The sequence below is a fragment of the Macrobrachium nipponense genome, chromosome 16 (genome assembly GCF_015104395.2).
Source record: "Macrobrachium nipponense isolate FS-2020 chromosome 16, ASM1510439v2, whole genome shotgun sequence".
In the NCBI taxonomy this organism is placed as follows: Eukaryota; Metazoa; Arthropoda; class Malacostraca; order Decapoda; family Palaemonidae; genus Macrobrachium; species Macrobrachium nipponense.
In genome coordinates, this window is record NC_087209.1 from 8,473,010 (window position 1) to 8,499,819 (window position 26,810).

Sequence of the window (26,810 nt, forward strand, 5' to 3'; positions counted from 1 at the left end):
GGTCTGTATATAGATGTATTTTCTGTTGGCATATTAGTAAGCTTATTGCATATTGTGCAGTTGTTACACCAAATTACCAAACTATATTTGCAATTAATCTGCACCACTTCCATTTTTAAGGCTAATAAGAAAAATAGTTTTTAAAAAGATATTGATATATTTATAAAAATTAAAAACTAAAAAGTTACAAATGTCTTCGTTTTATAAATAAAAGCTTTACTAAATATAATGTACAAGTAGTATGCACATATGAAATATTTGTCATGAATGGAGGGAGAAATCTTAAGTTATATTCATTGTAGCTGCTGATGAAGTCAGTGAATCACAGATGCTATCTTCCTGAGGAATCTAGAAGTTCCGAACACATTTCTTGGAATTTGGTTTGGTGGTCCTTTTTCAGGAATTGTTGAAACTCTGAAAAGAGGAAAAAAATGAATGAGATATCTTTTAGAAATACTGGACATTAACTCATACTTAACTGCTCCTTGACTGACTAACTTTTATTAATATTTTAACTTGGTCATATAGATAAAAAAATTTTCCATTAACAAAATTGTGTGTGTATATAAAACATGCCGTAATACTGTGTTTTAACTAATTACCAATTATGAAAATTTTATAAAATGGTGCCTTTTCCATGAGTCTTCATTGTTGTAAGTATTAATTCTTTTTCTGCATATAAATTATTTCTTTCTGATATGTATTACATAACTTTTTCAGTTGTGTTCAGGCGACTACTAATGGAGAGCAGCAGGAAATTTAACCTTAGTGAGGGCAAGTATCAGCACTATCTAGCCTTAAGGATGATGCGGAGCAGCCAACAATCAGATCCAGAGAACAAGAAGCAGGAAGAGGATTGAACCCTGAGGACAATGAATAAAAAACCATCTAGTCTTGATGACTGGGAAGCAGTATGATCAAACCAAGAGAACAATGAGCCGCAAAACGATTAGGCCTTGAAGATAAAATGCAACAACACTTATCAGATTTTGAGCACAACAAAGAGCACTGCTAACAGCAGACGAGCAGCAGGATGATAAGTAACAGCAGCACAATCGAGTCTTGAGGATGGTGCAAGAAAACAAATCAAGTCTTGCTGCTGTTTGCAGTTTTCATGATTGTACAGAGAAAATGGTGAGAAGGAAGATGATCAAGCCTCAAGGAAGATAAACAACAACACTATTGGATCTTGAGAATGGCATGAAGTATCCACCATCAACCATCAACCCTCAAGGATGATAAGCAGCACACTACAGACCATGAGGATAGCACACAGCAGCACTATCAGGTCTTGACAACAAAAGGGAGCAACACTGTGAGGCCACAAGGGTGACAAGCAGCAGTAACATAACAATCAAGTCTCGGGGATGGTATACAGCAGCATGTGCAGTGCATGGGGATGCAAGCAGCAACAGCACAATCAAACCATGAGAATGGCCAACAGGAAGAAACTCAATCCTTCAGATTGGAATGCAGCAGCATGTCAGACCTCAAGGTGGGCTTGCAGCAATAGGTGGGTGATGATGTATTCAGAATAACAAATACCAGGATGATCAGGTCTTGAGGAGGACATACAGCAGCAGCAATATCAGGTCTCAAGGAAGACGGGCAGCAGATACATCAGACCTTGAGAATGGTGAGCAGCAAAACACCGATGGCTGAAAGACTGCATAAAGCAAAACTGTCTGACCTTGTGAACAGTGACCAGCAGCACTGACAGACCTTGAGGGAACAAGCAGCAGCAAGGCCTCTATGAAAGAAAGCAACACAGCACCAGCAGGATGATGAGGCCTAGATACATGACTACTGGGGCCTCAGGACAGCATGCAGCAGCACAATCAAGCTTTGAGAACAGTTATCAGGCCTCAAGGACAATAAGCAGCAGCACAATCCTTAGGCTTCACGAACAACTAGCACAACCAGGAGGCTTTGAGGATGTCAAGCAACAGCACAACCAGGAGGCTTCAAGGACAGCAGCAGCACAGTTGGGTGGCTTAAAGGATGGCAGCAGCACAATCAGGTGGCTTCGAGGATGGCAGCAGCACAATTGGGTGGCTTTGAGGATGGCAGCAGCACAATCGGGGAGCTACGAGGATGGCAGCAGCACAATCAGGTGGCTTTGAGGATGGCAGCAGCACAATGGGGTGGCTTTGAGGATGGCAGCAGCACAATTGGGGTGGCTTTGAGGATGGCAGCAGCACATTGGGTGGCTTTGAGGATGGCAGCAGCATTGGGGCTTTGAGGATGGCAGCAGCAGCACAATTTTTGAGGATGGCAGCAGAATTGGGGGTGGGGTTTGAGGATGGCAGCATCACAATTTGGGTGGCTTTGAGGATGGAATCCAGCATAATTGGGGTGGCTTTGAAATGTGGCAGCAGCACATTGGGGTGGCTTTGAGGATGGCAAGCAGCAAAACAATTGGGGTTGGCTTTGAGTATGGTCAGCAGCCCAATTGGGTGGCTTTGAGGATGGCAGCAAGCAACAATTGGGGGGCTTTGGAGGATTGCGCAGCACAATTTGGGTGGCTTTTGAGGATGGCAGCAGCATAATTGGGGTGGCTTTGAGCATGTCAGCAGCACATTGGGGTGGCTTTGAGGATGGCAGCACACAATTGGGGTGCCTTTTGAGGATGGCAGCAGCACAATTTGGGGTGCTTTGGGATGTCGCAGCACAATTGGTGGTTTGAGGATGGCCTCAGCACAATTGTGTGGCTTTGAGGATGCAGCAGCACAATTGGGTGGCTTTGCGGATGGCAGCAGCACAATTGGGTGGCTTTTGAGGATGGCAGCAGCACAATTGGGGTGGCTTTGAGGATGGCAGCAGCAGGGGGCATGGCAGCAGCAATTGGGTGGCTTTGAGGATGGCAGCAGCACAATTGGGTGGCTTTGAGGATGGCAGCAGCACAATGGGTGGCTTTGAGGATGGCAGCAGCACAATTGGGTTGGCTTTTTGAGGATGGAGCAGCACAATTGGGTGGCTTTGAGGATGGCAGCAGCAAATGGGGTGGCTTGAGGATGGCGCAGCAAATTGTGGCTTTGAGGATGGCAGCGCAACAATTGGGTGGCGGGGCTTTGAGGATGGCAGCAGCACAAATTGGGTGGCTTTGAGGATGGCAGCAGCACAATTGGGGTGGCCTTTGAGGATGGTGGCTTTGCAGCACAAAATTGGGTGGCTTTGAGGATGGCAGCAGCATAATTGGGTGGCTTTGAGGATGGCAGCAGCACATTGGTGGCTTTTGAGGATGGCAGCAGCACAATTGGGTGGCTTTGAGGATGGCAGCAGCATTTCAATTGGGTGGCTTTGAGGATGGCAGTAGCAGCAGCAACAGTCGGGTGATTAAGGAGGAGCGGCACAATTGGTGGCTTTGAGGATGGCAGTAGCAGCACAATCAGGAGGCTTTGAGGATGGCAGTAGCACACAATCAGGAGGCTTTGAGGAGGCAGCAGCACAATTGGGGGCTTTGAGGATGGCAGCAGCACAATTGGGTGGCTCGAGGATGGCAGTAGCAGCACAATCAGGAGGCTTCGAGGATGGCAGCAGCACAATCAGGAGGCTTTGAGGATGGCAGCCAGCACAATTGGGTGGCTTTGAGGATGGCAGCAGTACAGTCGGGTGGACTTAAAGGATGGCAGCAGCACAATTGGGTGGCTTTTGAGGATGGCAGCAGTACAGTCGGGTGACTTAAAGGATGGCAGCGGCACAATTGGGTGGTCTTCGAGGATGGCAGTAGCAGCACAATCAGGAGGCTTTGAGGATGGCAGCAGCACCACAATCAGTAGGCCTCAAGGACAACAAACACCAGCATGATCAGTCCTTGAGGGCAGCGAGCGAAAGCTCTGCAGCTAGGTCTCAAGGACAATGAGCAGTAGCTGAATGCTCAGGCCTCAAAGCTGGAAGTAGCACTAGTAGTCTTGAGTAGCAGCCAGATCAGACCTTGAAGATCATGGGCAAAAAGTAGCAAAACTGATCAAGCCTCAAGGATGGCATAGAGGAGCAGCAGTGGAGCAGCAGCTCAATCATACGTCGAAAAGGCCCACAGCCAACACCATCATCAAAGGTACCATTGGGCCCCAAGGACGGCAAGCAGAAATACAGGCAGTCCCCAGGTTACAACGGGAGTTCTGTTCTTGAGACGCATCGTAAGCCGGAACATTGTCAAAAATCCTAAGAAAACCTTACTTTTAATGCTTTAGATGCATTCAAAACTATGTAAACTGCATTCTTATTGCATTTTTTCATAAAAAGAAAAACTTTAAATATTGATTATTTTGCATTTTTGGTGTCATGTATCATCTGCCAGATCGGTGTCTGTAGGCGTCGTAACTCTGGAACATGCATCGTAACCCTGGAAATAATTTCTGATGAATATAATTGAAAAGCGTCGTAACCTCGGAACGTCGTAAGCAGAGACCTTCATAACCAAGGGACTGCCTGTAGTGGCACAATCAGGTGGGCAGGCTACCAGTAAAACATTTAGGGTAGCTTGCAGTGGCAGCAACATCTTAATTAGGATTTCAAGACAAAACGCAGCAGCAATACAATCAAAAGTGCCTCTGTGTGGTCAGTATGGTGTTGGCATGCACCTTGGTGGCCGCGAGTTAGATTCTCAAGCATTCCATCGAGGGTGATTTCTGGTGATAGAAGTTTACTCTCGTCGCGGTTTGGAAGTCACATAAAGACGTCGGTCCTGTTGCTGAATAACCGCTGGTTCCATGCAACGTAAAAACACCGTACAAACAAACAATAGGATCAGGTCTTGAAGATGATGAGGCCTATCAGTAGCTGCACAATCAGGCTTTATGGATACTCATCAGCAGCAACATAAATCATAAATCAAACCCTGAGGGCAGCCAGCGGTGACACTGATCACTGCCTGCAGCAGGACAATCATGCCTTGAGGAATGGAAAACAAACTCATTGGTACCAGGCCTTTAGGAATGGACAAGAGATAACCCAAGGAGAGCTAGCAAGCATGAGATCATACAGCACAAGTATTCATTGTATTTATAAAAAACTGAAAGATGTGATTTCATATTGCATTTGTATTCATGTAAGAACATCCCTTAACTATTTAATTTTCCTATTATTATGTGCATCACTTCTGTAAAACATTAACATTAAACATCCTATGTGAGGAACAAGCTTTTATTGTTTCCTAAAACAGGACTGTTGGAGAGTAAATAATAAGGCATGATATGACTAACTGTTAAACTTTTCTCATCCAACATCTAATAAAAACTCCAGAAACCAAGCAAATAAAACAAGAAATGTTACTTTAAACAGCTCAAAGCAAAAGATGCAGGCAAGAGTGTACAAATATATTAAATGTTAACCTACATAAAATTACTTTGACAAGCATTGTAATCAGGTTTGTTCAAATTCATATAACCGGTGATTGAATAATTTGAAGATTTAATGTACTTACTACGTACTTTGAAACAGTGCTGTTCCACATTCCTGTTCAGATTTAATGATCTGCTGAGGAGGATATCCATACGGTATTTATCAATTTTATATTGTCCTAGTACCAATAAGCAAATGAACTTACTTCTTAACAATGTGTGGTTTTTGGGCTCCTCGACGAACAGAGGAACGAGTATAGCCACTGTGCCATCGTAATCCTTGTTCTTTTGGTAATTTTTCACTGGCTTCTGAAAACTGTTTGTACATATCTGTTCCAAGGGATGACTTGACCTGCAGAGAGAAAATGAATTCAAGAGCAAGTTCTTTATACTGTACGTATGAGCAACAACATACATAATTTTCTAATGAACTTTGTCAATGGTGAGGGGCTATTAACTAATCTGTGGTCCTTATAAAATGATTAGTTAACTTCAAAAATGGCAAACCTGTTAGTTATACAGTCCTAAGTTTGCATGGTATAAATGACAAACCATTTAAAAGGTAATCCTCATAAACAGTTTAAGTAACAGGCATCAGTTATAGTCTGACCTTCCCGTGAAAAAGTGTTACTCATTCCAGGCAAGTTTTTTAAAATGAACATAGGACCATTTGAAAGCTATCGAGTAACTCGACTATCTTTTGTATCACATGAGAAACAGAAAGGCAATAAATAAAGTTTGGGTGGACTGAAAAACAAATTCTAAAGTGGTATGTATGATGGAAGACAATGGAAACCAGTAATAGAGACAGCCAAAATAATGAAATGCACAGTTATTTCATTAATGCTTTTTTCAAAAAAGCAAAGCAGAAGCTGGAAAGAAAATGAACAAAAAGTATCTTTTTTGCAGAAAACACTAAATTCCCAGTACTTTTTCCTACTACCACAATGTACAAAGAATGGAGAGAGGATGACTTCCACTGAGGGAGAACTAATTAGTAACAAGACTGATTATCATAATTAAAAATGAGCTAATGTTGAAATCCACTAAACAAGGATTATCAACTTGAGTACAAAGCTAATTAAAGTTAAAAACTAATTAAAGTTAAAAAATAATTTTACAATAGTTCCTAGTAGAGCAATCCATCCAAGTATAAGGGTACTTGATTTAGCAAGGGGTACACAAATTGACACATAACTGGGTAAACTTCACAAGTAAAAATATAAGTAAATAAATTAAAACTTATCAACTTATTAACTAATCTAGTTATGGACCAAATTCTCACTAATACAGTCCCAGTAATAATGATAATCATAACAAAAACTAATTGATTAATTTGCTATATGAAACAAATTTAGAAAACTCACCTCTTTGATATACTTTGCTATATTGCTTAGGTTACTTGAAGTGCCTTCTTTTTTAGGCTCAGATGCAGTTGATGCTGAAGTTCCATTAAGATGACCATTAGATAAACTGCTACTGTTTCCCAATTTTTCAGGATTGTTAACCAAGTCTTCTACCTCCTTCTCACTCTTCGAAACAATTTTGATCTTCCTTTTCTTGTTTCCTGACTTAAGAGTTTCGTACTTTGTGCAGTTGGAAGATGACGCACAAAGTGAATTAAAACTGATCACGCTAGTTGTTTGTTCCAGAGCAGAAAATAGTGAGCCGTCACCTTTGGTCTTTCCCTTTTCTTCTGCACTGACGACAGGCTTTGCATACTCCGAAGCAGACCAGTCGTTATTGTAGTTTGACTGTCCAGCAAGAGCTTGTGCAAGCTTCTGTTTGGTCGTGTTTGAAATGGCGGGCCGGGAAGGTCCGGCTTCAAGGCCCTGAGCAGATACAGGAGGGCACAGTGGCAAATCGGGAGTTTCGTAACTTATGCTAACTGAAGGATGCCCACTGCTTTTTGGTTTTGGCTGAGGAAGCTGCGCATAAAACTGTACATTAGTATTGTGATAGTCTCTCCATGCAAAGGAATTCACATATAAAAAAAACTGTATATGTACTATACAGTAAATATTTTCTAATACAATCTAAGGATGTAAAATTAGAACCTCAAAAATTCAAGGGAAGATGCGATGCATTACTATCCTACAACAATTGACCTCGTATTTTACTAATTCATTTACATTTTGATCTATTTATAAATTAATACTTTTTCTTTGCTAATAACTGACATCTTCCGATTTTCATATCTTCTGTAACATCTTTCAAATGAACACCTTACTCTTGGGAAGCCTGAATTCCAAGTCAATGGCCCTTGTAGGCTTGTTTACCTTCTGAGTAATATAATAATAATAATAATAATAATATCAAATGATAAATATAAATCTACAGGAGCTGAAACTCAGTACATTAAATCATATGTACTTACCACAATTTGGGCAGTTTTAAAGAAGTTGGTGAGATCTCTCATAGCCGGGCCAAACATACTATAAACATGCATGTGAGGTTGGACCCAAGCAGACAACTGGGTTTTGAAGTTAGCTCCTCCAAATCTGTTGTCACACAGAATTATCGCTCCAAAATCGTCTTTGTGACGTATGACACGACCAATGGCCTGATTTACAGCTCTTGAGGCTTCTAGTGTGTACCATTCACGACCTTTTAAGCCAGTCTGTAATGTAAAAAAATATATTCTTATTGCTGAAAAAAATTCTTTTGAATACGAGTGGAAGAAAAATATATACAGGCGGTCCCCGGGGTTACGACGATTCCGGCTTACGACGTTCCGAGGTTACGACGCTTTTTCTTAAATATTCAATGGAAAAATCCGTCCTGGGTTACGACGCTTGTTCCGAGGTTACGACGCTGACGCTTCAGACGCTCCGAGTTAACGACGCTTTTAAAAAACGCATACTATGATAAAAATCCTTTATAGTTTAGCACAGTATATTAATAAAAATAAGTTTCTGGTTAGATTACAACAAAAATTTTGAGATTATGATGATTTTCGACACTTTTTATGTTGTATTTTTCTATGTTTTTTAGTGACGCCTCATATGCGGAACTAGTTTCCGAGCGAATGAATACATACTAGTTTACATATAACAGTCCAAAAGCGCAAATAATGAAAAAATCATTGCTTGTTCCAGTATAATAACAAAACGAAGTTTCTGGTTAGATTACAACGCAAATTCCAAGTATCCAAAGAGAGACATTATCCAGTAATTTGATCAGAGATAGAGAGAGAGAGAGAGAGAGAGGAAGGAAGAGAGGAGGGAGAGAGAGAGCGAGAGAGAGAGAGAGAGAGAGAGAGAGAGAGAAGAGAGAGAGAGGAGAAGCGAGAGATGCGTCTTCCGACGCTCCGAGTTAAGGACAGAGAAGTGTTCGTTTCGTTAAACGGCCTCTGACTCATGCCAGTAAATGTTTTGTTGATACTAAAATAATATAAGCCTATTTAAAGATACGTTTACTTTTAATTAGTCTATATGATACGTAAATAGTAATCAACTGTTCTTGTAGCCCTCAATATTTGGCAAAATCGAAGTATCCAAAGAGAGACATTATCCAGTACGTAATTTGATCAGAGAGAGAGAGAGAGAGGCAGAAGGGGAGAGAGAGAGAGAGAGAGTGAGAGAGAGAGAGAGAGAGAGAGAGAGACGCTTTGGCAACAATGGTCTCGGGGTTTTTATAGCTTCCTTCTGCTTGATGATCGTGGATATTGTAGAAGGATTTCGACCATACTCGTTTGCCAAATCGACGATACGAACGCCACGTTCATGCTTTGCTATAATTTCATGTTTTGCTTCCATTGAAATAATTTTCTTGGGTTTTTTCTTATCACCTGCTTTGTCTTTAGCTTTGAGACACATGGTTAATAATAAAATAGACAAAATAACACGAAAAATAGGCGCAAATACAACGAACTAAACAACGACGTGTTAACATGCAGCACCAACAAACAAACAGACTGAACGCCATTTATCGGTCGCCTATACAACTAACACTCATCGCAAAATCGTATCTCAAATATTGTTCGTTGCATATCAAAGCTTGTATTTTCGCAAATTTTCTGTTATATCTCAAAACATTCGTATATTAGGGCAATCGTATGTCAAGTTTCCAATGTAATTTGATCAGAGAGAGAGAGAAGAGAGGGTGAGGAGTGAGGAGAGTAGAGAGGAAGAGAGATAGAGAGCGAGAGAGAGAGAGAGAGAGAGATGAGAGAGACGCTTTGGCAACAATGGTCTCGGGGATTGACGTAACGTTTATTTTCTGAACAGATAGGACAGAGAAGTGTTCGTTTCATTAAACGGCCTCTGACTCATGGCAGGAAATGTTTTGTTGATACTATATATAAGCCTATTTAAAGATACATTTACTTTAATTAGTCTATATGATACGTAAATAGTAATCAGCTGTTCTTGTAGCCCTCAAGATTTTGCAAAATCACTCCAGGTTGTACATAAAACTTCAAGAATGTAGTGTCACCAGAGGATTACAATAGTTTTTACCTTCAAGAACCAGCATTCTTTTATGAAAATAACTCCAGGTTGTACATAAAACTACAGGAAACAACATGTAGTGTAACCAAAGGATTACAAGTAAGGTTTTTATAACTTTTTATTAGTTTAAGACATATTTCCAAGCGTCGTTCCGGCTTACGACGATTTTCGGCTTACGACGCGTCTCAAGAACGGAACCCCCGTCGTAACCCGGGGACTGCCTGTATATGTAAAATATATGTAAGTACTTTGCATCTTATAGAAATCTGTATACCATTCACGACCTTTTAACCAATTAATGTAAAAACATAATCTTATTGCTGTCTAAAAGGTCCGTACATTATGTGTACATGCAGAAGAAAGAACATTCAGGCACTTGGCAAAGAACTTGCATCACAGAAATTAGAGGTCATACTTGAAAATCAAACTGCAATACTCTCTCCCTAAAACTAATTTTATCAAAGAAACCTGCTGCATTTCAATCTGTGAATTATTCAACTCTACATTCTCCTGTTTTGTGCACTTTCCACCTACATTCCTAACTTGTCCAGGTCTTCATCAATGCAATATTCCCATGATTTTTGGGACTTTCCCATTTATTTTCATCTTGCTACTTCCATACTTACTACTTTTCTGACTAACTGCTCCTCCCCTTTTAGAACATGTAAAAACCATCTCAAACTCTGAGACCTTGGTCTATTTTCCAACTGCTGGACATTGTAACTATGCACAACTTCCTCTTTTATAATTTGATAATGTCACTGTACTCCAGCCGTGAATCTAAGCATTATGTAGCCATATATCCTCCATTTTCTTTGGTAGGGTTCAGTAATCTTGATAAATTCAATACAGCAGACAAATTGACCAAGTAAATGCTTCAAAATATAATGCATCAGTCTTTTTAACAAACAACTCTATGTACTGCTACATAAACTACTACCTCAGGGAAATGAAAGTAAATGTTACGATGACATATTACAAAAATTTTACCTTTGCAATCTGAATAATGCTTATAATTTTTTACCTTATTCTTAAAGAACATGTCATCAAGATACTTCTGTTTCAAAACCACTCTGGGATCCTTTATTGGGGGGAAAGGCAATCCGGTGATAATTACAGCACGGCCATTTCGGTCAGCAAAATCTAAACCTTCGGAGACCTGTGAAGACAGAAAAGGCAAAATTGATACTAAAAGTTTACACAGATTTAAAAGAGTGTAGGTGCAAAGCTGATTTTAGGCAACCCATGATATTGAAGTCAATAATAAACATTTCTTTTTATGTAACAGACTGTTTAACATCATTATGACAAAGAAAATCTGATTTATCCCAAGTACTGAATCAACATGAACTCTTCACAGGATGGCAAGAAAAACAATCATTAGTCATTCATGTTTAAAATAATTACTGCAGTAATATTTAAGCTATGAGTGGAACATCAATATTTGTAAATATTTTCGTTGCAATATTTTTTAAGAATAGCAACTGAAGTAAAAAAAATTCTTCCACTTGCCTTCCACAGACAATATTTCAAAATTACTTCATAAAGAGTTCTGCAATTTCTACAACACAGGTGCCTCCTTGAAGAAATGTCTGAGTGGACAATTCTGAGCATCAAATTTCATTAAGAGAAGCCTTTGCTTAGAGTTAAAAAAAACTACACTTTCCAGCATTCCATGCACATACTGTAGCATCCTGTTCAAATTATCACTTACCTTTCCACGACACACTGCCATGAAGCAAGCTCCCTTGTGTGCAGGATCACTGACCTTCTGGTAGAACTCTACCATGGCATTCTGGAATTCCTCCTTTGTTTGCGGTTCAACGTATATTGGCTGTAAAACAAATTAATTGATGCAGTGATATACAGTATAAAATACATTTTGGCAAAGTAAACATTTATCAGAATTACCCAGTGGTAAGGATAATATGTATTACAAAATTAAGCTAACAGTAATTCATGAAAATTATTTCCTTGAAGCATGGGAAAAATAGCAAAACCACAACTGCAATTATGAGCAATTTCACAACAGACGCACAAAACACATTCACAGTATATCAGAACAACATTAATTTTAATACACACTGACATACTGAGCATCTCAATCTTAGTAATTCTTGGTAAAGAAAAATGGCAGATCTACATTAAAACTTGTTTCACACCTAAAACTTTCTTACCTTTCCCTGAGATATTTGACTCCAAATTCCAGTATTCTGCCACTCGTCCCTGCATGAGCGCATGATTGGATACGATGGGAAGAAAACCAGGAGGCCGTCAGGAATTATACGGGAAAAGTTGAGAATGGTCTGTCCTAAAGAACGAATATAATTGGGGTTGCTCCTGAAAAACAAAGTTGGGTGTTAAGCTCTGTAACTGTGTTTCTTCCCATTTCTAAATACTATTTTTGTTGTAGAAGACACGGATTAATTACACACAAAGAGTATCAGTGACTTATTCTTTGCTTACTAAGACAATGCAACTCTTTAAATTCAGAACACTTCTATTTATGAGACAGTATTCCTACAAGTTAGAATCAATGCATACACTTCTTGCAGTTTTTTTTATACAATGAAAGTGAAAAAGTGAACCAGTCATACAAATTGTTCTGAAAATGTAACTTCTAGCCTTTCTACAAATTTGATTCATCAAAAATTAGCCTTTAACTGTGCACAACAAAGCAGATAAATTAGCTATACTATCTAAAATTTGCTTTACATACTTTTTCTTTAAATTACTTCGATATGGGACTGCAGTTGTACAACCTATGAAGCTACATACATTTCTCATAAATCAAGAAGACCACCCAAATTGAGCCAACTTTTCAAAATACTGACAATTACCTATTTTGATAGGATGAATTCAGATCAAAGCCATCTGGTCCCTTGCATATTGTACCAACCCACACTTGATGTTTCTCAATAATGTGAGGGTTCTCAAGCTGAACTGGAAAAGGCGTCTGTGAAAATGAAACGACATGTAACTACAATTTGCATTTTACAAGAAATATTATCTACTACAGCTTATGAACTTTTTTATAATGATTACCTACAGCAGTAATCTCTATGACTACTTTTCTAAAACTAAGTTTGAGAAAAGAAGCTTAACTTGTGCTCATTCTCATATAGATTTTAAATTTCTTCATTACCTTGAAGGACTGAAATGTACCTTAAATGTATAAATACTGTCCAAAGATTTGAAACATCTTACTCGGATGACATATAAATAAAACAATTTAAAAACTGGAGACATTATATATTTCCAATTCAACAATACCAGAAAACTTCTTAAAAGACGTAACTAACCTGCAATTCAGAGACAAAAGTCTGCAAAGGTGACAGAGTTCCACTTGTGAGCAAGATACACTTCACTCCTTGTTCTGTCAATTCTTTCATACTGCAAAATACATCAATGTTAATTTTCATTAGGGGTCTGTTTTTATAAACTTCCCATCTCTATAATAAAACTTTCACTTCCCATCTCTACAAAAAATCTTTTAAAATCATGCACATGGTCCTACTATGAGCCTTTACTATTGGCAAAGTGCTGAATATGCATTTTTCTATTTTTTCTTTACTTATCTACAGTGACAATGATACATTATTATCAATGACTTCTTGTTTCAGCAAAGTATCAAGTCTGTCTCTCTCGCCATCCAGGGTGTACGGTAAGAGACACACACACTTTATACATTGCTGATTTTTTATAATCATTATCATTATTATTCAAATCATGAACCCTATTCATACGGAATAAGCCTACAGGGGCCACTGACTTGAATTCAGCTTTCAACAAATTTGGTGTTCATTTGAAAGAAATAACAGAGGGTAAAAGAAAGTACAGAAAGAAGAGATCATTTACTAGAAAAATAGGAATTAATTTATAAATGAACAAAATCAGTCAATGCAGATAACTAAAAAAAAACTGAAAAAATGCATATTCAACACTTTGCCAAGGAGACAATATTAGTCCAGATTTCATAAGCACTTACCCAAATCCTGGGTTGAAGCACCAGTAGGATATGACACGTCCAGCCTTCGAGTCAATCGCGTTGGGTTTGTTTGCGCCCCAGCCACCATCTGGTCGTCCTCCAGGCTTCTTTTTTTCCTCTATATTGACGTGGACCTTCATCACAAACACAAAAAAAAGCTATACATTCAAACATAAGGAATATTGAATAATTTCAGTGTTCTATTGATTCTTCCTTCATATTTTCCTTGTGACTTCTGAACTTCAAGTGTGGTATGACAAAATGACCCTGTCACAGTTATTCATTTACGTACTTTCTTTGCTAAACAAAAGCAGTATATTATATACCATCATGACAATCACAGGGACAGAGGGGAAAAGCAACAACATATTAAGTTTGCCAACATGATAACCTATTCATATTTTATATAGAACATCTATAGAGAAAACAAATTTCTTACTTTGTGTCAAATTGCTACTACTTAGGAGAAGGGTAATGCCAGTGCGTAGTTCAACCAAGTAATGGGTCATCACCAACAGCAAGACTTGAATCACCCTCTCAAACATTATGGCATGAGTAATTCAGCAAATTGATTATTCTATGTTCCCAAAATGAATCAGCCTCTCAAAACATTATGGCATGAGTAATTCAACAATTTGTGTGTCCCCAAAGACTCTTAAAACACAAGCAGTAGAAGTAACAAAGATTTTGGGTCCAACAACCCTTCCACTGTGCTGGTAAGACTCACGAGAAATCTGATTTCAAAGCTAAAATACGACCTTGAGTGCAACTGGGCTCTTCTGGTCTATTTACACAAGCACGAACTCTTACCTTGTAACACTGCTTCACAAAGTTCATATGTTGCAGAGAATATTTGTCCTTACTGAATACAATTTTGATGAGATCGGAGAATTTCTGAAGGCCAGCACCCTTACGCTGGAATGGAGACGCACTGGTGGTTGTAAGATACAATATCTGGAAAGGAAAATTAAAAAGAAAAAATGTAATGAAGTGATATGCAACTCCTACTTAGAACAGAACAGCCAAAAAACCAACCAGTTTTGTTAAGGATTATGCATATGCCTAATCGTCCATGATTAACAAAAGGAAATGAAATGAGAGGTCACTGTTTGCAGACAGATGCTTAAATACTACCCCTTTTTGATGAAATTCAGGCTATAGCAAGTATACACATGCTAGTTATACCTATATCAATTGTTAAGTTTCACTAATAGCAAGTATGGGTATTTACCAATTTCAATGAGCACTCTTGCTTTATGAAGTCAAAAAAAAGAGAAAACTTACCAACTTGTCAAGAATTTCTAAAATGACGGTCTTTTTGTGTGGGGTAATTTCTGCCTTTTCCAAGAGTTCAAACATGTAACTCCCAGGAAACGTTGCCCCTGATCCATCAGCTGGAAGCCTGATTTCGTCAATTCCCTGTAAATAAAATAAATTCTGCTTAATAACACTAAAGAAATTAAAACTGAGCTGTCTCAAAGGTGGCTCAAAGGATTAAGTTTAGAGATAATAATTCTGGAGTGAGGCATCTCAAAGAGTAGCAATACAAGTATGACAAAGAAAATTGATGAAATTCTGAGATGCGATTATAAAATGCCAAATTTATGTCTGCAAAAAAATATAATATCATATATGAGGAAGTTCCTGACAGAGTTATGGTGTCCAGAACCAATGGGCTGAAGTAGTACCGAGATAATTTGGCCACATGATAAGAAGGGAATGGAGCAGAGTACAAAATAGAACAGGGCATGACGACCAGTGGGAAGACTCAGAAAATCATGGAAAAAAGGCACAGATGAAGACATGGGACTGATACGAGTACAGGGAGAAACTGCTACTCTGAAAGTTTACCATGTGATGGTGAACATTAAAGGTAGTAGCCCCATGGGGAGGGAAATATGACCAAAACATTTTCTCAAAGAGGATCTGTAAATGAGTTTCATCTTACTAGTCCATTAACAAATACAGTTCAATTATAATAAGAGAACTGCACTAAGGTTTGGATGTACCAGTGGTAAAACCTTGACCTGCATCTTTGCCCTCCCGGTTATTTATGAGATAACTCCAATTACTTTTACATTTTCTTGAAGTTACAAGAAACGAATCAAACTCTACCGCAGTTTCAAATAGTGTGGCATAAGACTTAACACTGGGTATATGAATACGTATCTACAATCTTTGCTTTTGCAATATTTTAACCACTGTTTAAAAAATGGGAATAAAAGAGAGAGAGAGAGAGAGAGAGAGAGAGAGAGAGAGAGAGGACGAGAGAGAGAGAGAGAGAGAGAGAGAGAGAGAGAGAGATGATACAATACCTTCTCCAGCTCCAGGAAGAGTGCTTTTAATGTGTACAAATCATCAGGGCTGAAATCTTCAGGCAGACCTTGGCCTGGATCATTGGCCGCAACCGAGACACCTTCGCTCATTTCCTGAAGTTTCTTCATTACCTGAAAAATGATTTTAAATGAATTTGTAAGTTCCTTCTATTGTAACAATAGCTGTTATGGCTTAACCAGAAATCAAGTTAGAATTCTACAATCTCATAGAACTGTCCAAAATGGTTTAAAAATTGGGCTATCAAACCAAGCACCGGGTCACCTTCAGCCAATCAGCGCTTTAAACAATGAAGAGGGGAGTTGGAATAGCAGGACAGCAAGTAGAGTAAGAGGCTAAAAAGTGTATGCAGCTAGGAGCTAAATGAACGGAGCAAACAATATTAATAAGTTTTACAATACACCACATGAGGCACACTGATGGCAATATCCCCGCTAAGGGGTCAAAATGACTTAATCTTATAAAAATAAAAAAGTTACACTATTATATATTTTTTAATGTTTCTCAATGTTTATAAACATGCACCCTCTACTATTCATAACTCACCTGAGTTACTTCATCGATGCAAAGTGCTAAATCAGTAGACTTCAACTGCAGGGATGCAGCTTCCTCACATGTTTCTCTACATTATGAGCTTCATCAAATATCACTATATTTCCCTGAGAGTAAAACAAGGTATCCAGTTAGTTTTCCCTAGTCCCTATTCTTTTACATTTTTGTTGAAGGAAGGAAATTCATAGGCTACTGATTCCTGTCACAATAATACTCGGAAGGTATGAACAAGAATAAAACTTTTCTCTTAATTTAAAACCAAAACATATGGGTTGGCAAAACTAGTAAAGAAATATGAATTATTTTGCAGCAGCAAACTATGTCAAACCTGACACTGAAAGGCATTTCCTTGGGTGGGCATCACACTTAAATATAGAATGACCCTAAAAAGGTATTACAAACAAGGAACCTAGAATGAATTTCGTTTCTGCACACATGAACAAAATGGACTAAATACTTGGTATGTAGGGTGTTCAAGTTTTCAACTAAGTACATTTCTACAGTTCAATATGTATAATTATCTAAGCATTTACAGGTCAACCAACTATATTACAAAAAGTTAAAGATTTCATTCCAACCATATTACAAAAAGTTAAAGATTTCATTCCAACTATATTACAAAAAGTTAAAAGATTTCACAGGTGAAAAAACTACATTTATACATACCTGTAATTCAATGTTATGAGCTTTCCTACTTTTGGGGTCCAGAAGATAGTTGTAAGGCATGAATATGATGTCAGCATCTGTTTTCAGTTCTCGTGCCATGTAGTAAGGACAAAATGCCTTCTTTTTTCCTAGTTTGACTAAATCCTCGATATCTAGCACATTCTGTCTCACGTCTGGGTCATCCTTCTTAACGTCAACCTGCAAAATTTTAAAATGTGTACAAAACTGTTCAGAAAAAAGGGAGACAGTCATGTTGGATCAAAGTCATTCCCTCCATTAATTAAGGATACCTTAGGTTAGGTTAGAGGCAGAATGACTTGCTTAGGAATAAAAAAAAACAAGGCAATGATGTGACTAGAACTCCAAAACATCAATATACGTAAAATTACGCAAGAATGAGAGGTAAAACTAACATCGCTAAATATAGCATCATCAGCGTCTGATTAAAAGATGCAAATTGTCCTTATAGAAAGACTGTACCTTACACACGTCACATCCAGTGCCTTCCACTTTCAGTTTCACAGTCATAGCATTTTCAATTCTCACAGGATTGGCATAAAGGATTGTTGTAATTAAATGTATCAGATCCTATTACATAAATCACTTCTTAAAAATGTTACATCTGGTTAGACAGAAAATGTTGAGGATTTTGGTAAAATTTCTTTTGGAATTTGTTTCTAAAACTTAAGCAAGATTTCCTCTTGGTTTAAGATCAGACATATACATATAAAATGACAATTTGTCGAAAATTGCATTTTTCCTAACTATACAAACTGAGGTCCTTTAACAATAGGAAGTAGCTAGCGGCAGCTGGAACGGTCGTAAGCTTCGAACAAGGGGAGAACGGTAGTTAACTGCTTGTCCGATCGTCGCGCGGCAGGTAAACAAATCACTTTTGCTTTTGGCCCATGCAAATACGCAGAGTGTGGCATGAGGAGGGGACTATATGTTAAGGGAACCTCAAGGTTTGCCCTATAGTTAGGAAAAATGCAATTTTCGACAAATTGTCATTTGTTTCCGATACGTAATACAAACCATCGGTCCTTTAACAATAGGAAGACTCACTTCTTGGTGGGAGGAATCTGAGTCTTTTAGATGAACAGACTGGTGTTCGTCCATCCCTGGAATGCCTCCCTGGTCGTAAGAGCAAGGGAAGGGTGATCCCAAGCCCTCTGTCCGATTGATCGGGGTGTGCACCGCAGGATCAATGGTCAGACCTCTGGGCCGAGTACTAAGAGAGAGGCAAGCGTATCTCTTCGTACCAGCATTGTAAGAACTTTTTCCTGTACATGAGCAAATATAAAGTAATGGGTTTGTCTCATGTCGGCATCCACTTCCTCCCCCTTGTTGGAGAAAGTGGTGGATATACACTCCTATCTCTAGTTAAAGAGATAGGATGGAGCTCGGTTGAGTAGCTTACCTGCATCTGACTCCCTTCCAGCGTGGTAACGACCGTATCCCTCTGCCCACAGGTAGAGGTAGAGAAAGATGGTGAAGAGAAGCCAGTCACTCTCTCATTCGCACATTCATTCTCCCAGTCATACCAGGAATCTATGTGTTCTGCACCTGCTCGGGTGCTGGGTAAGCTTACACAACGTGTTGAGCAGCCACCACAGGTCCCAAGGAAAAAGTATCCAAGGACTTGTGGGCAATATCCCGAAGGTAGAAGGACGTGAAGGTGGTCTGGTTGGCCCAGACACCTGCCTTCAGGACCTGCGCCACGGAGAAGTTCTTACGGAACGCTAAGGAGGGTCCAATACCTCTGACTTCGTGGGCTCTCGGTCGGAGCGTACGGATGTCGTCGCTACCATCAGCCTCGTACGCTCTTCTGATCACCTCACGCAGCCAGAAAGAAAGCGTGTTCTTGGAAACTTCTTTCTTGGTAACCCCAGTGCTAACGAAGAGGCGTCGACACTCAGGCCTGAGGTGTCGAGTTCTCTTCAGATAGCGCCGTAGCGCCCTCACAGGACAAAGCAGCATCTCATCCGCATCGTTATCGGTGAAGTCCAGAAGGGAGGGATCGTGAAAGACTCGAACCTGTCGTCAGGGATCGACGGATTCTGAGTCTTGGCTACGAAGTTCGGGACGAAATCGAGCGTCACAGATCCCCAGCCTCTGGTGTGTTTAACATCATAAGAAAGACCATGTAGTTCCCCTACTCTCTTCGCCGATGCCAGGGCCAGCAAGAAGAGGGTCTTGAGGGTCAGATCCCTGTCTGACGACTCTCGGAGTGGCTCGAAGGGTCTTCGAGTCAAACTCCTAAGGACGAGAGTCACATCCCACGCAGGGGGGGCCTGAGTTCCCTGGGTGGGCAAGACCTTTCGAAGCTCCTCATTAGCAAGGAAATCTCGAACGAGTTCGAGATGTCCAGTCCCCTCAGTTTTAGGACGAGCGCCAGTGCTGCTCTATATCCTTTAACTGTGGGTACTGAGAGGAGCTTCTCTCGGCGAAGAAACACGAGGAAACCAGGAAATCCGCTACCCTGCTGAAAGAGTGGCTTCTGAGAGGAGACAGACCCTGTCTACGACACCAACCACAGAAGACGGCCCACTTCCCCTGGTACACAGCTGCAGAGGACTGTCGGACGTGTCCAGCCATCTCTGTTGCTGCGCTACGAGAAAAGCCTCTCGTTCGCAAGAGATGGTGGATAACAGCCAGCCGTGAAGTTTGAAGGGACTGGACTGCTTGGTGTACCGTTTTCTACGTGTGGCTGGGCTAGAAGGTTGTGCCAATTGGGTAGCTCTCGGTGCGTCCGCAAGAGAGCCAGCAGGTCCGGATACCAAACGGCTTGAGGCCGTTTGGGAGCCACCAGGATCATTCTGAGATTGGGAGTGACCAGCACTCGACTGATCACTTTCCGAATCAGACAGAAGGGAGGAAAGGCGTAGGCGAAGAGGTTGTCCCAGGGGTGTTGGAGAGTGTCCTCTGCAGCTGCCCATGGGTCCGGTCACGGCTGAAAAGAAAACCTGAAGTTTTCTGTTGTGCCGGGTGGCGAACAGGTCTACGACCGGTCGCCCCCACAGGTTGAAGAGCCTTTCCGCCACGTCCTGGTGTAGAGACCATTCGGTCCCTATCACCTGATCCCGACGGCTGAGCTTGTCCGCTACTACATTCCTCTTGCCTGGAATGTAGCGTGCTGACAGCTCTATCGAGTGAGCCGTGGCCCACTCGTGCACCTGCACCGTCAACTGATGGAGCGGAAGAGACACTAGCCCCCCCTGCTTGTTGACATATGCCACTACTGTGGTGTTGTCGCACATCAACACCACTGAGTGTCCCACCAAGCGGTCCTGAAATTCTCGGAGAGCGTTGAACGCCGCCTTGAGTTCCAGGACATTGATGTGAAGGTACTTTTCGTGATGGTCCCACACACCTGCTGTCAGCAACTCCTCCAGGTGTGCGCCCCATCCCTCGGTCGATGCGTCTGAGAACAGAAGCATCTCCGGGGGGGGTGGGGAGGGACGTATGGGCACTCCTTCTTAAGAGGTTGCTTGTCGTCGAGCCACCAGGCTAGGTCCTGCCTCACCTTGTCCGTGAGAGCCAGGGAAAGTAAGGAGGATCCTTGGCCTGAGACCAACTCTCCCTTAGCCTCCACTGGAGAGACCGCAGGTGAAGACGCCTGTGAGGGACTAAACTTCTCGAGTGACGACAGATGGCCGATCACGACTTGCCATTGCTGTGCTGCCTGTTCCTGCCGAGACAGGAACCGGCCGGCTGCCTCCCTGAATTTGCTGATACGCAAGTCTGCGGGAAAGACCTGCCCTGCTACCGTGTCTATCAGCATACCCAGGTACTTCATCTTCTGCTTGGGTTCGAGATCGGACTTCTCGTAGTTTATCACGATCCCCAGATCGCGACAAAACTTGAGGAGTCGATCTCTGTCCTGTAGCAACTGCGAGCGGGAGCTCGCCAGGACTAGCCAATTGTCGAGATACCTCAGAAGACGTATCCCGTGCGAATGGGCCAAAGCTGACACCAGAGTGAACACTCGCCGTGAACACCTGTGGGGCGGTTGAGAGACCGAAACAAAGTGCCCTGAATTGGTACACCGTCCCGTCGAAGATGAAGCGGAGGTACTTTCTGGAGGACTGATGGATGGGTATTTGAAAATACGCGTCCTTCAAGTCCACTGAAAGCATGAAATCGTTCCCCCTGATTGAGTCGAGCACCGAGCGTGCCGACTCCATCGTGAACCGCGTCGTGCGAACGAAGCGATTCAGGGGAGAGAGGTCTATCACCGGACGCCAGCCCCCGATGCCTTCTCCACTAGGAAGAGGCGGCTGTAAAAGCCCGGTGACTGGTCCTCCACGATTTCTACAGCTCGTTTCGCCAGCATGGTCTTGATCTCCTGTCGAAGAGCGTTGTCCTTTGCTGATCCCCGGACATAGGTCTGTAGATGGACCGGTTTGGAGATGAGGGGGGGCCGAGACTCGAAGGGTAGTAGATATCCCTCCCGAAGGACGTCTACTATCCAGTTCTCGGCGCCGTAGCGCTGCCAAGTTGCCCAATGGCTCGCCAGGCACCCCCCCACTTCCGGTCAGCAGGTGAGGGGGAACGCCGTCCCTAGCGTTTTCCTCCTCGTTTCGACTTCTTCCCACCACCTCCTCGGGGAAAGGAGGGTTGGGAGGAGGGCTGATTACGGCCTCCTCTAGTTGAAGTCGAAACAGCAGGAGTCTTCGCACGGGGCTTGGACGGTGCAACCGTCTTCGCTGCCGTGGAAGCGCTAGCCAAGCTCTTTGGCTTGGCCGCAGTCGCTCGAGATTGCCCAGTAACCTTCGAGACTGCCTGGTGAACTAAGCGGTCACTGTCATCAGTGCGCCGCCTTTCCACCGCAGCGTCCACCATCCTCTCCGGGAAAGAGAGCTGGGGAACTCCTAATGGGTCCATTGCGAAGCCCGAGTGCCGCCTCACGCCCGGACCCCCTTGGTCACTCGGGTAAGGACTGCGTCCCTACGTCGAAGAACCTAAGTTGGCCCCACGGTTTAGCAGTCTGATGGGCGAGCGGTAAGAGATCGCTCTTCCTCCAGACTGGCACAGTCTCCTGAAAGAAGACGTCGTCTTCGAGAGCAGAACTCCCGGAGCCGGCCGCTACTTTGGATATTGTGAGGGACCACAAATCCAACCAAGAGACTGCCTGGAACGCTGCCATAGCGGTAGATTCCAGGGCAAGTGCCTCCTGCTGCTAGAACCAGAGGTTCTCCGACAGGAGCTGCTGCAGGGACACACCTGGAGTTAGCCTCGCTAACTCCGGGTTAACCTGTTTAGGCACAGTATCGGGTCTTCCGAAGGCACGTAGAATCGCCTCTGACGCTGTAGAGGGGGAGGAAGCAGCTTAGAAAGACCGTCCGGATTTCAGTTTGAATCCTCCCGTCCTGAGACGAGATTCTCAACTTGATCCAGGACTGAGTCTGCAAGCTCTGATCGCGGTAACCCCACCATCATTTTGGGTTCCCTCTTGGGACCCCAAAATGATTCGAGCCGGGACGTGGGCTCTGCCGGTGGTAGCGGCGATCCTTCCGCAAGGTCATTATGCTGACGAATCAGCTTAATGACCTCTGCAAAGTTCCTCTGTATCTCGGGAGTTACTGCGTCTTGTGGAGTAGGACCGTCCAGTCCCTCCAGCAAGAACAGGTCCCGCGATACTCCTCCTTCAGAAGGAGGAACAGCGGCAAGACCCCTGACGGTCGCCTCCAACTACTTGCGCGTATGTTCTGGTGTCGGTCCTAAAACCGTGCCTGAGCCATACGGCGTCATAGCGGGGTCACGAGCGGCGCACCTCTCGTGATCACTCCTCGGTACCTCGCTCCTCCCGGTATAGCCCGAGGAGGTTGAAGGTAACGGGAGAGGCAGACCTGACGCTCCCCCCTCCCCCTCGCTCGCTGGCAGGACCAGCGTGCGTGGAGGGCTGCTGCTGATCGTCAACCCGCGGTGGCGATCGAGCAGCAGGCCTAGCCTTGCCGCTCGCCTGGGGCGAGAGGCTCGGCTGAGAACGTCGAGACCGATCTCTAGCGTCAGGCGAGCTGTTGCTGGTCACCGGTCTCCGCCCGGTCCCTATGGGAGCGGCAGTCAGGTGACCTGCTAGGCTCTCTGTCGCGGCGAGACCGGCCAGCGTCCTCTCGGTGCGTCGAGCCGCTGGTACCAGCCGTGGCTGGTACCGACGGCCGCGGGGACCTCTCCTCGCCTCAACCCGTGGCTGGTCAGCGACCGTCACGTCAACCCGAGCAGGCCAGTTGATCGCTGCGAGAGCGTCCACTGGCCTAGGCGAGAGTCGTGCGCACGACTCTCGCCAGTCTTCTGCTCCGCGCCGCTGTCTTGACGGCGAGCGAGCTCGGACGTCAAGACTTTGGCTGGACGGTCTCCCGTGGAAGAGCGTCCACTCGGTACTTCTCGCGAACGAGAAGCGGCCGAGACGGAACCTGGTTTAGCAGCAGAACCGCTAACACAGAGGTGAGGACGTACCAGCCGAGGCTGGTACACCTCTGGTCCCCGTCGTCGTCTTCTTTGCAGAGGAAGAGACGGGCCCCGTTCCCGAAGGAACAGGAGGACCAGCAGAAGAGCTCCCCGACTCGCCTGTGCGAGCCGGGCCCTTAGAAGATCCCGAAGGAGTCTTCTTAGGGGGGGAGGAGGCAGCCTTCTTCTTCTTCGGCTGTTTAGCCTTAGAAGTCGAAGGGGAAGAGGAGGCAGCAGACGACGAAGAAGACGATGAAGACGACGACGACACCTTCTTCTTCTTCCTCTTCTTCTTCGCCAGGCTCCGCAGGACAGACGTCAGGTCTTCCATCCAGGAGGGAGCCGGGGCAGTTGCCGAAGCAACAGGGCCCGACTGCACCTGTCCGGAAAGACCTGAGACTGTGACAGCACCACCAACAGCAGGAACAACAGGAACAGGTCCAGGAACAGCAGGAACAGCAGGAACAGCATGCACGTTATCTGAAAGGGGAAGGAGCAGCAGGGACAGCAACAGGTACGGCAGGCACGGCAGGTACCGCAGGAGAGTCAGGCGTCCTGTCGGCAGCTACCAGTCATTCTCGGCACTGGCGGCAGGTCCAGGGGGGTACTCTTGGGGCAGCGGAAGTCCGGGGTCGGCAACACAAAGAACCCAGGTGGCGGTGGCACCGTCCTCTTTGGTACGGCAGTAATCGGTTTGTGTATTGCAGCCGTGGTGTCACCGTCATTACATGTGGTGTATACACCAAATGCGGTGGCATATCATAAGCTGGTGTAGATATTGTGGTGGTGGTAGTGGTTACCGTACCATGAGTGACCACTGCCGACCCCGCCAACCGCTGATCAACCCCTGTATAACTAGGCACTCCCTGCAGTCCCAGCGACTCCCACACCTGTCCCAGGTCGTCCTTCGCTGATGGCACACCTGCGGAAGCAACAGTCGGGTTAGTCAGAGGGGTTTCCTCGCGCCTGGGGGGAGAAGAACCCCACCCAGAGCGGACGGAAGACCCCGAGTACAACTGGACGTCCGGGTAGCGGGCGCCCTCCTCCACACTCGACGGATCGAGAGAGGAGAAGGACTCCGCTACCCCCCCCCCGCAGGGGAAGGCGCGAAACGTGGGGGCTGGCCGGGGGGCAGGAAAGAAGACGAAGTGTCCGTTACCAAAGGAGTCACTGGACTTTCCGATGACTTCTTTGGCGGCCTAAGTCTCTTCCTGCCCTCGTACAGCACCCACTGCGCCTCGGACCAATTCATACATGTTACACATGGCTCGGTGCGGGAGCATTCTCGCCCCCGACACCGAGTACAAACCTCGTGTGGATCCACATCCACAAATGATCTGAATCTGCCGCATTTACGCCCCTCCAGCCCGGGACACTCTACGGGCGACTGGGGGGCGCGGCGAAATCTCCATTTCTTGATCACTCATTATTAATATGAAAAAAGAAATGTAAAGTACTTACAAGCATACATCTCAAACACACTAGGAAAAAGAGGGCTGATACTCAAGAAAACGACAAAGCGGGCAGAGCGATGACGAGCACGTCCTATCCTCACACGGCCGAAAGCAAAAGTGATTTGTTTACCTCCCAGTCGCGCGGCGCGCGACGATCGGACAAGCAGTTAACTACCGTTCTCCCCTTGTTCGAAGCTTACGACCGTTCCAGCTGCCGCTAGCTACTTCCTATTGTTAAAGGACCGATGGTTTGTATTACGTATCGGAACAAATGACTTTAGCTTCAAGTGCTTTTTTTGATTTTTTTGACATACTGAGATTGGGTCATGTGGGATATTCATTGATACTCATGGGTCAAAAAAGTATGGACCAATTGGAAAACAGGTTAGTATTACTATAGAATTGTGGCATTCCTATCGAAATGTGGTACCTCATCCAACACATTCACAGGAGTTTCATTAAACTGTTGTTTCAAGTCTTTCCGATGATGCAGTAGTTGGATTAGAAGATCAAAAATTCAAGTAAAGATACAATGCATTACTCCTTGTACTTTAATCATTCATTTACATTTCTACCCAATTTATTAATTTAATTTTTTACTAATAACTGACCTCTTCTTTCTGTATTTCCTATTACCTTCTCTTATTCCTTTCAAATGAACACAATATTCTTTGGAAGCCTCAATTTAAGTCAATCGACTCTGTGGGCTAGTTCCATATGAATAGGGGGTTCATCTACTGAATAACAATATATAACAACAACGATAGTGATGATGATGATGAAAATAATAATATAATAGTAATTACAATCAGTAAATCAGTAAAGATTCAGAGGGATGGAAATTAATTTTATAATTTAAAATTATTTTAAATAATGACGCCATATCTTCGCATAGCTACCTGATTGCTGAAGTAACAGTTCTTGGCTTTGACTCTTATCTGGCACATGAACCTTGGTATTATTGTTCGTCTCCTTTGAAACTTCCGGGTGACGCACATCTGGTCTCAGGGACCCTAACACTGCCACCTGCAAGCACAAGTAGTACCATTGCTATAGGAATTGGAATATACAAACTAGGCCAAAGGCCAAGTGCTGGGGCAAACAAAGTCATTCAGTGCTGAAAGGGAAATTGTGAGTAAGAAGGTATTGAAGGTGTAGCAGGAGAAAACCTCGCAGTTGCACTAGAAAACAATTGTTAGATGAGGGTGGAAAAAAATTATGGAAGGTGATATGAATAGAAGTACAGTAACAGGAATGAAAGGGGTTTGTAGCTAGAGGCTGAAAGATTAAGTATTGCCTATAGTGCACCATGTGAGTTGAAATGGTGGCAATAACCCGCTATGGAGACATTTACTGCTGGAATACCTATCTGCAATAGAAAATATGAGGCCATCTTATTATCCAATATGAGTATTTTCAGAATATATTATTCTGAGAATTATTGTTAAATTATTGTTAAACACCACAATGGCTAAACAAACTGCTCATGGTAATGAAAAGTTATACAGATTTTTAATTTATTGAAATAAAATATTCTTACTATATATATATGACACATAATATTCAATAGCCT

General features: G+C 43.2%; 1 protein-coding gene across 1 annotated transcript in view; it reads right to left on the minus strand.

Moving 5' to 3' along the window:
* Positions 1-141: 141 nt before the first annotated feature.
* LOC135195261 (regulator of telomere elongation helicase 1 homolog) overlaps positions 142-26,810 on the minus strand; it is a 64,855-nt gene continuing 38,186 nt past the window's right edge. Inside the window, 18 exon segments of the mRNA XM_064221520.1 lie at positions 142-414; positions 5,549-5,694; positions 6,710-7,270; positions 7,720-7,962; positions 10,818-10,952; positions 11,508-11,627; positions 11,971-12,133; positions 12,634-12,749; positions 13,096-13,186; positions 13,782-13,915; positions 14,592-14,735; positions 15,066-15,200; positions 16,097-16,228; positions 16,662-16,732; positions 16,735-16,774; positions 17,334-17,531; positions 26,137-26,185; positions 26,187-26,263. Coding sequence (XP_064077590.1) covers positions 315-414; positions 5,549-5,694; positions 6,710-7,270; positions 7,720-7,962; positions 10,818-10,952; positions 11,508-11,627; positions 11,971-12,133; positions 12,634-12,749; positions 13,096-13,186; positions 13,782-13,915; positions 14,592-14,735; positions 15,066-15,200; positions 16,097-16,228; positions 16,662-16,732; positions 16,735-16,774; positions 17,334-17,531; positions 26,137-26,185; positions 26,187-26,263 — 2,655 coding nt within the window. The 3' untranslated portion in view covers positions 142-314.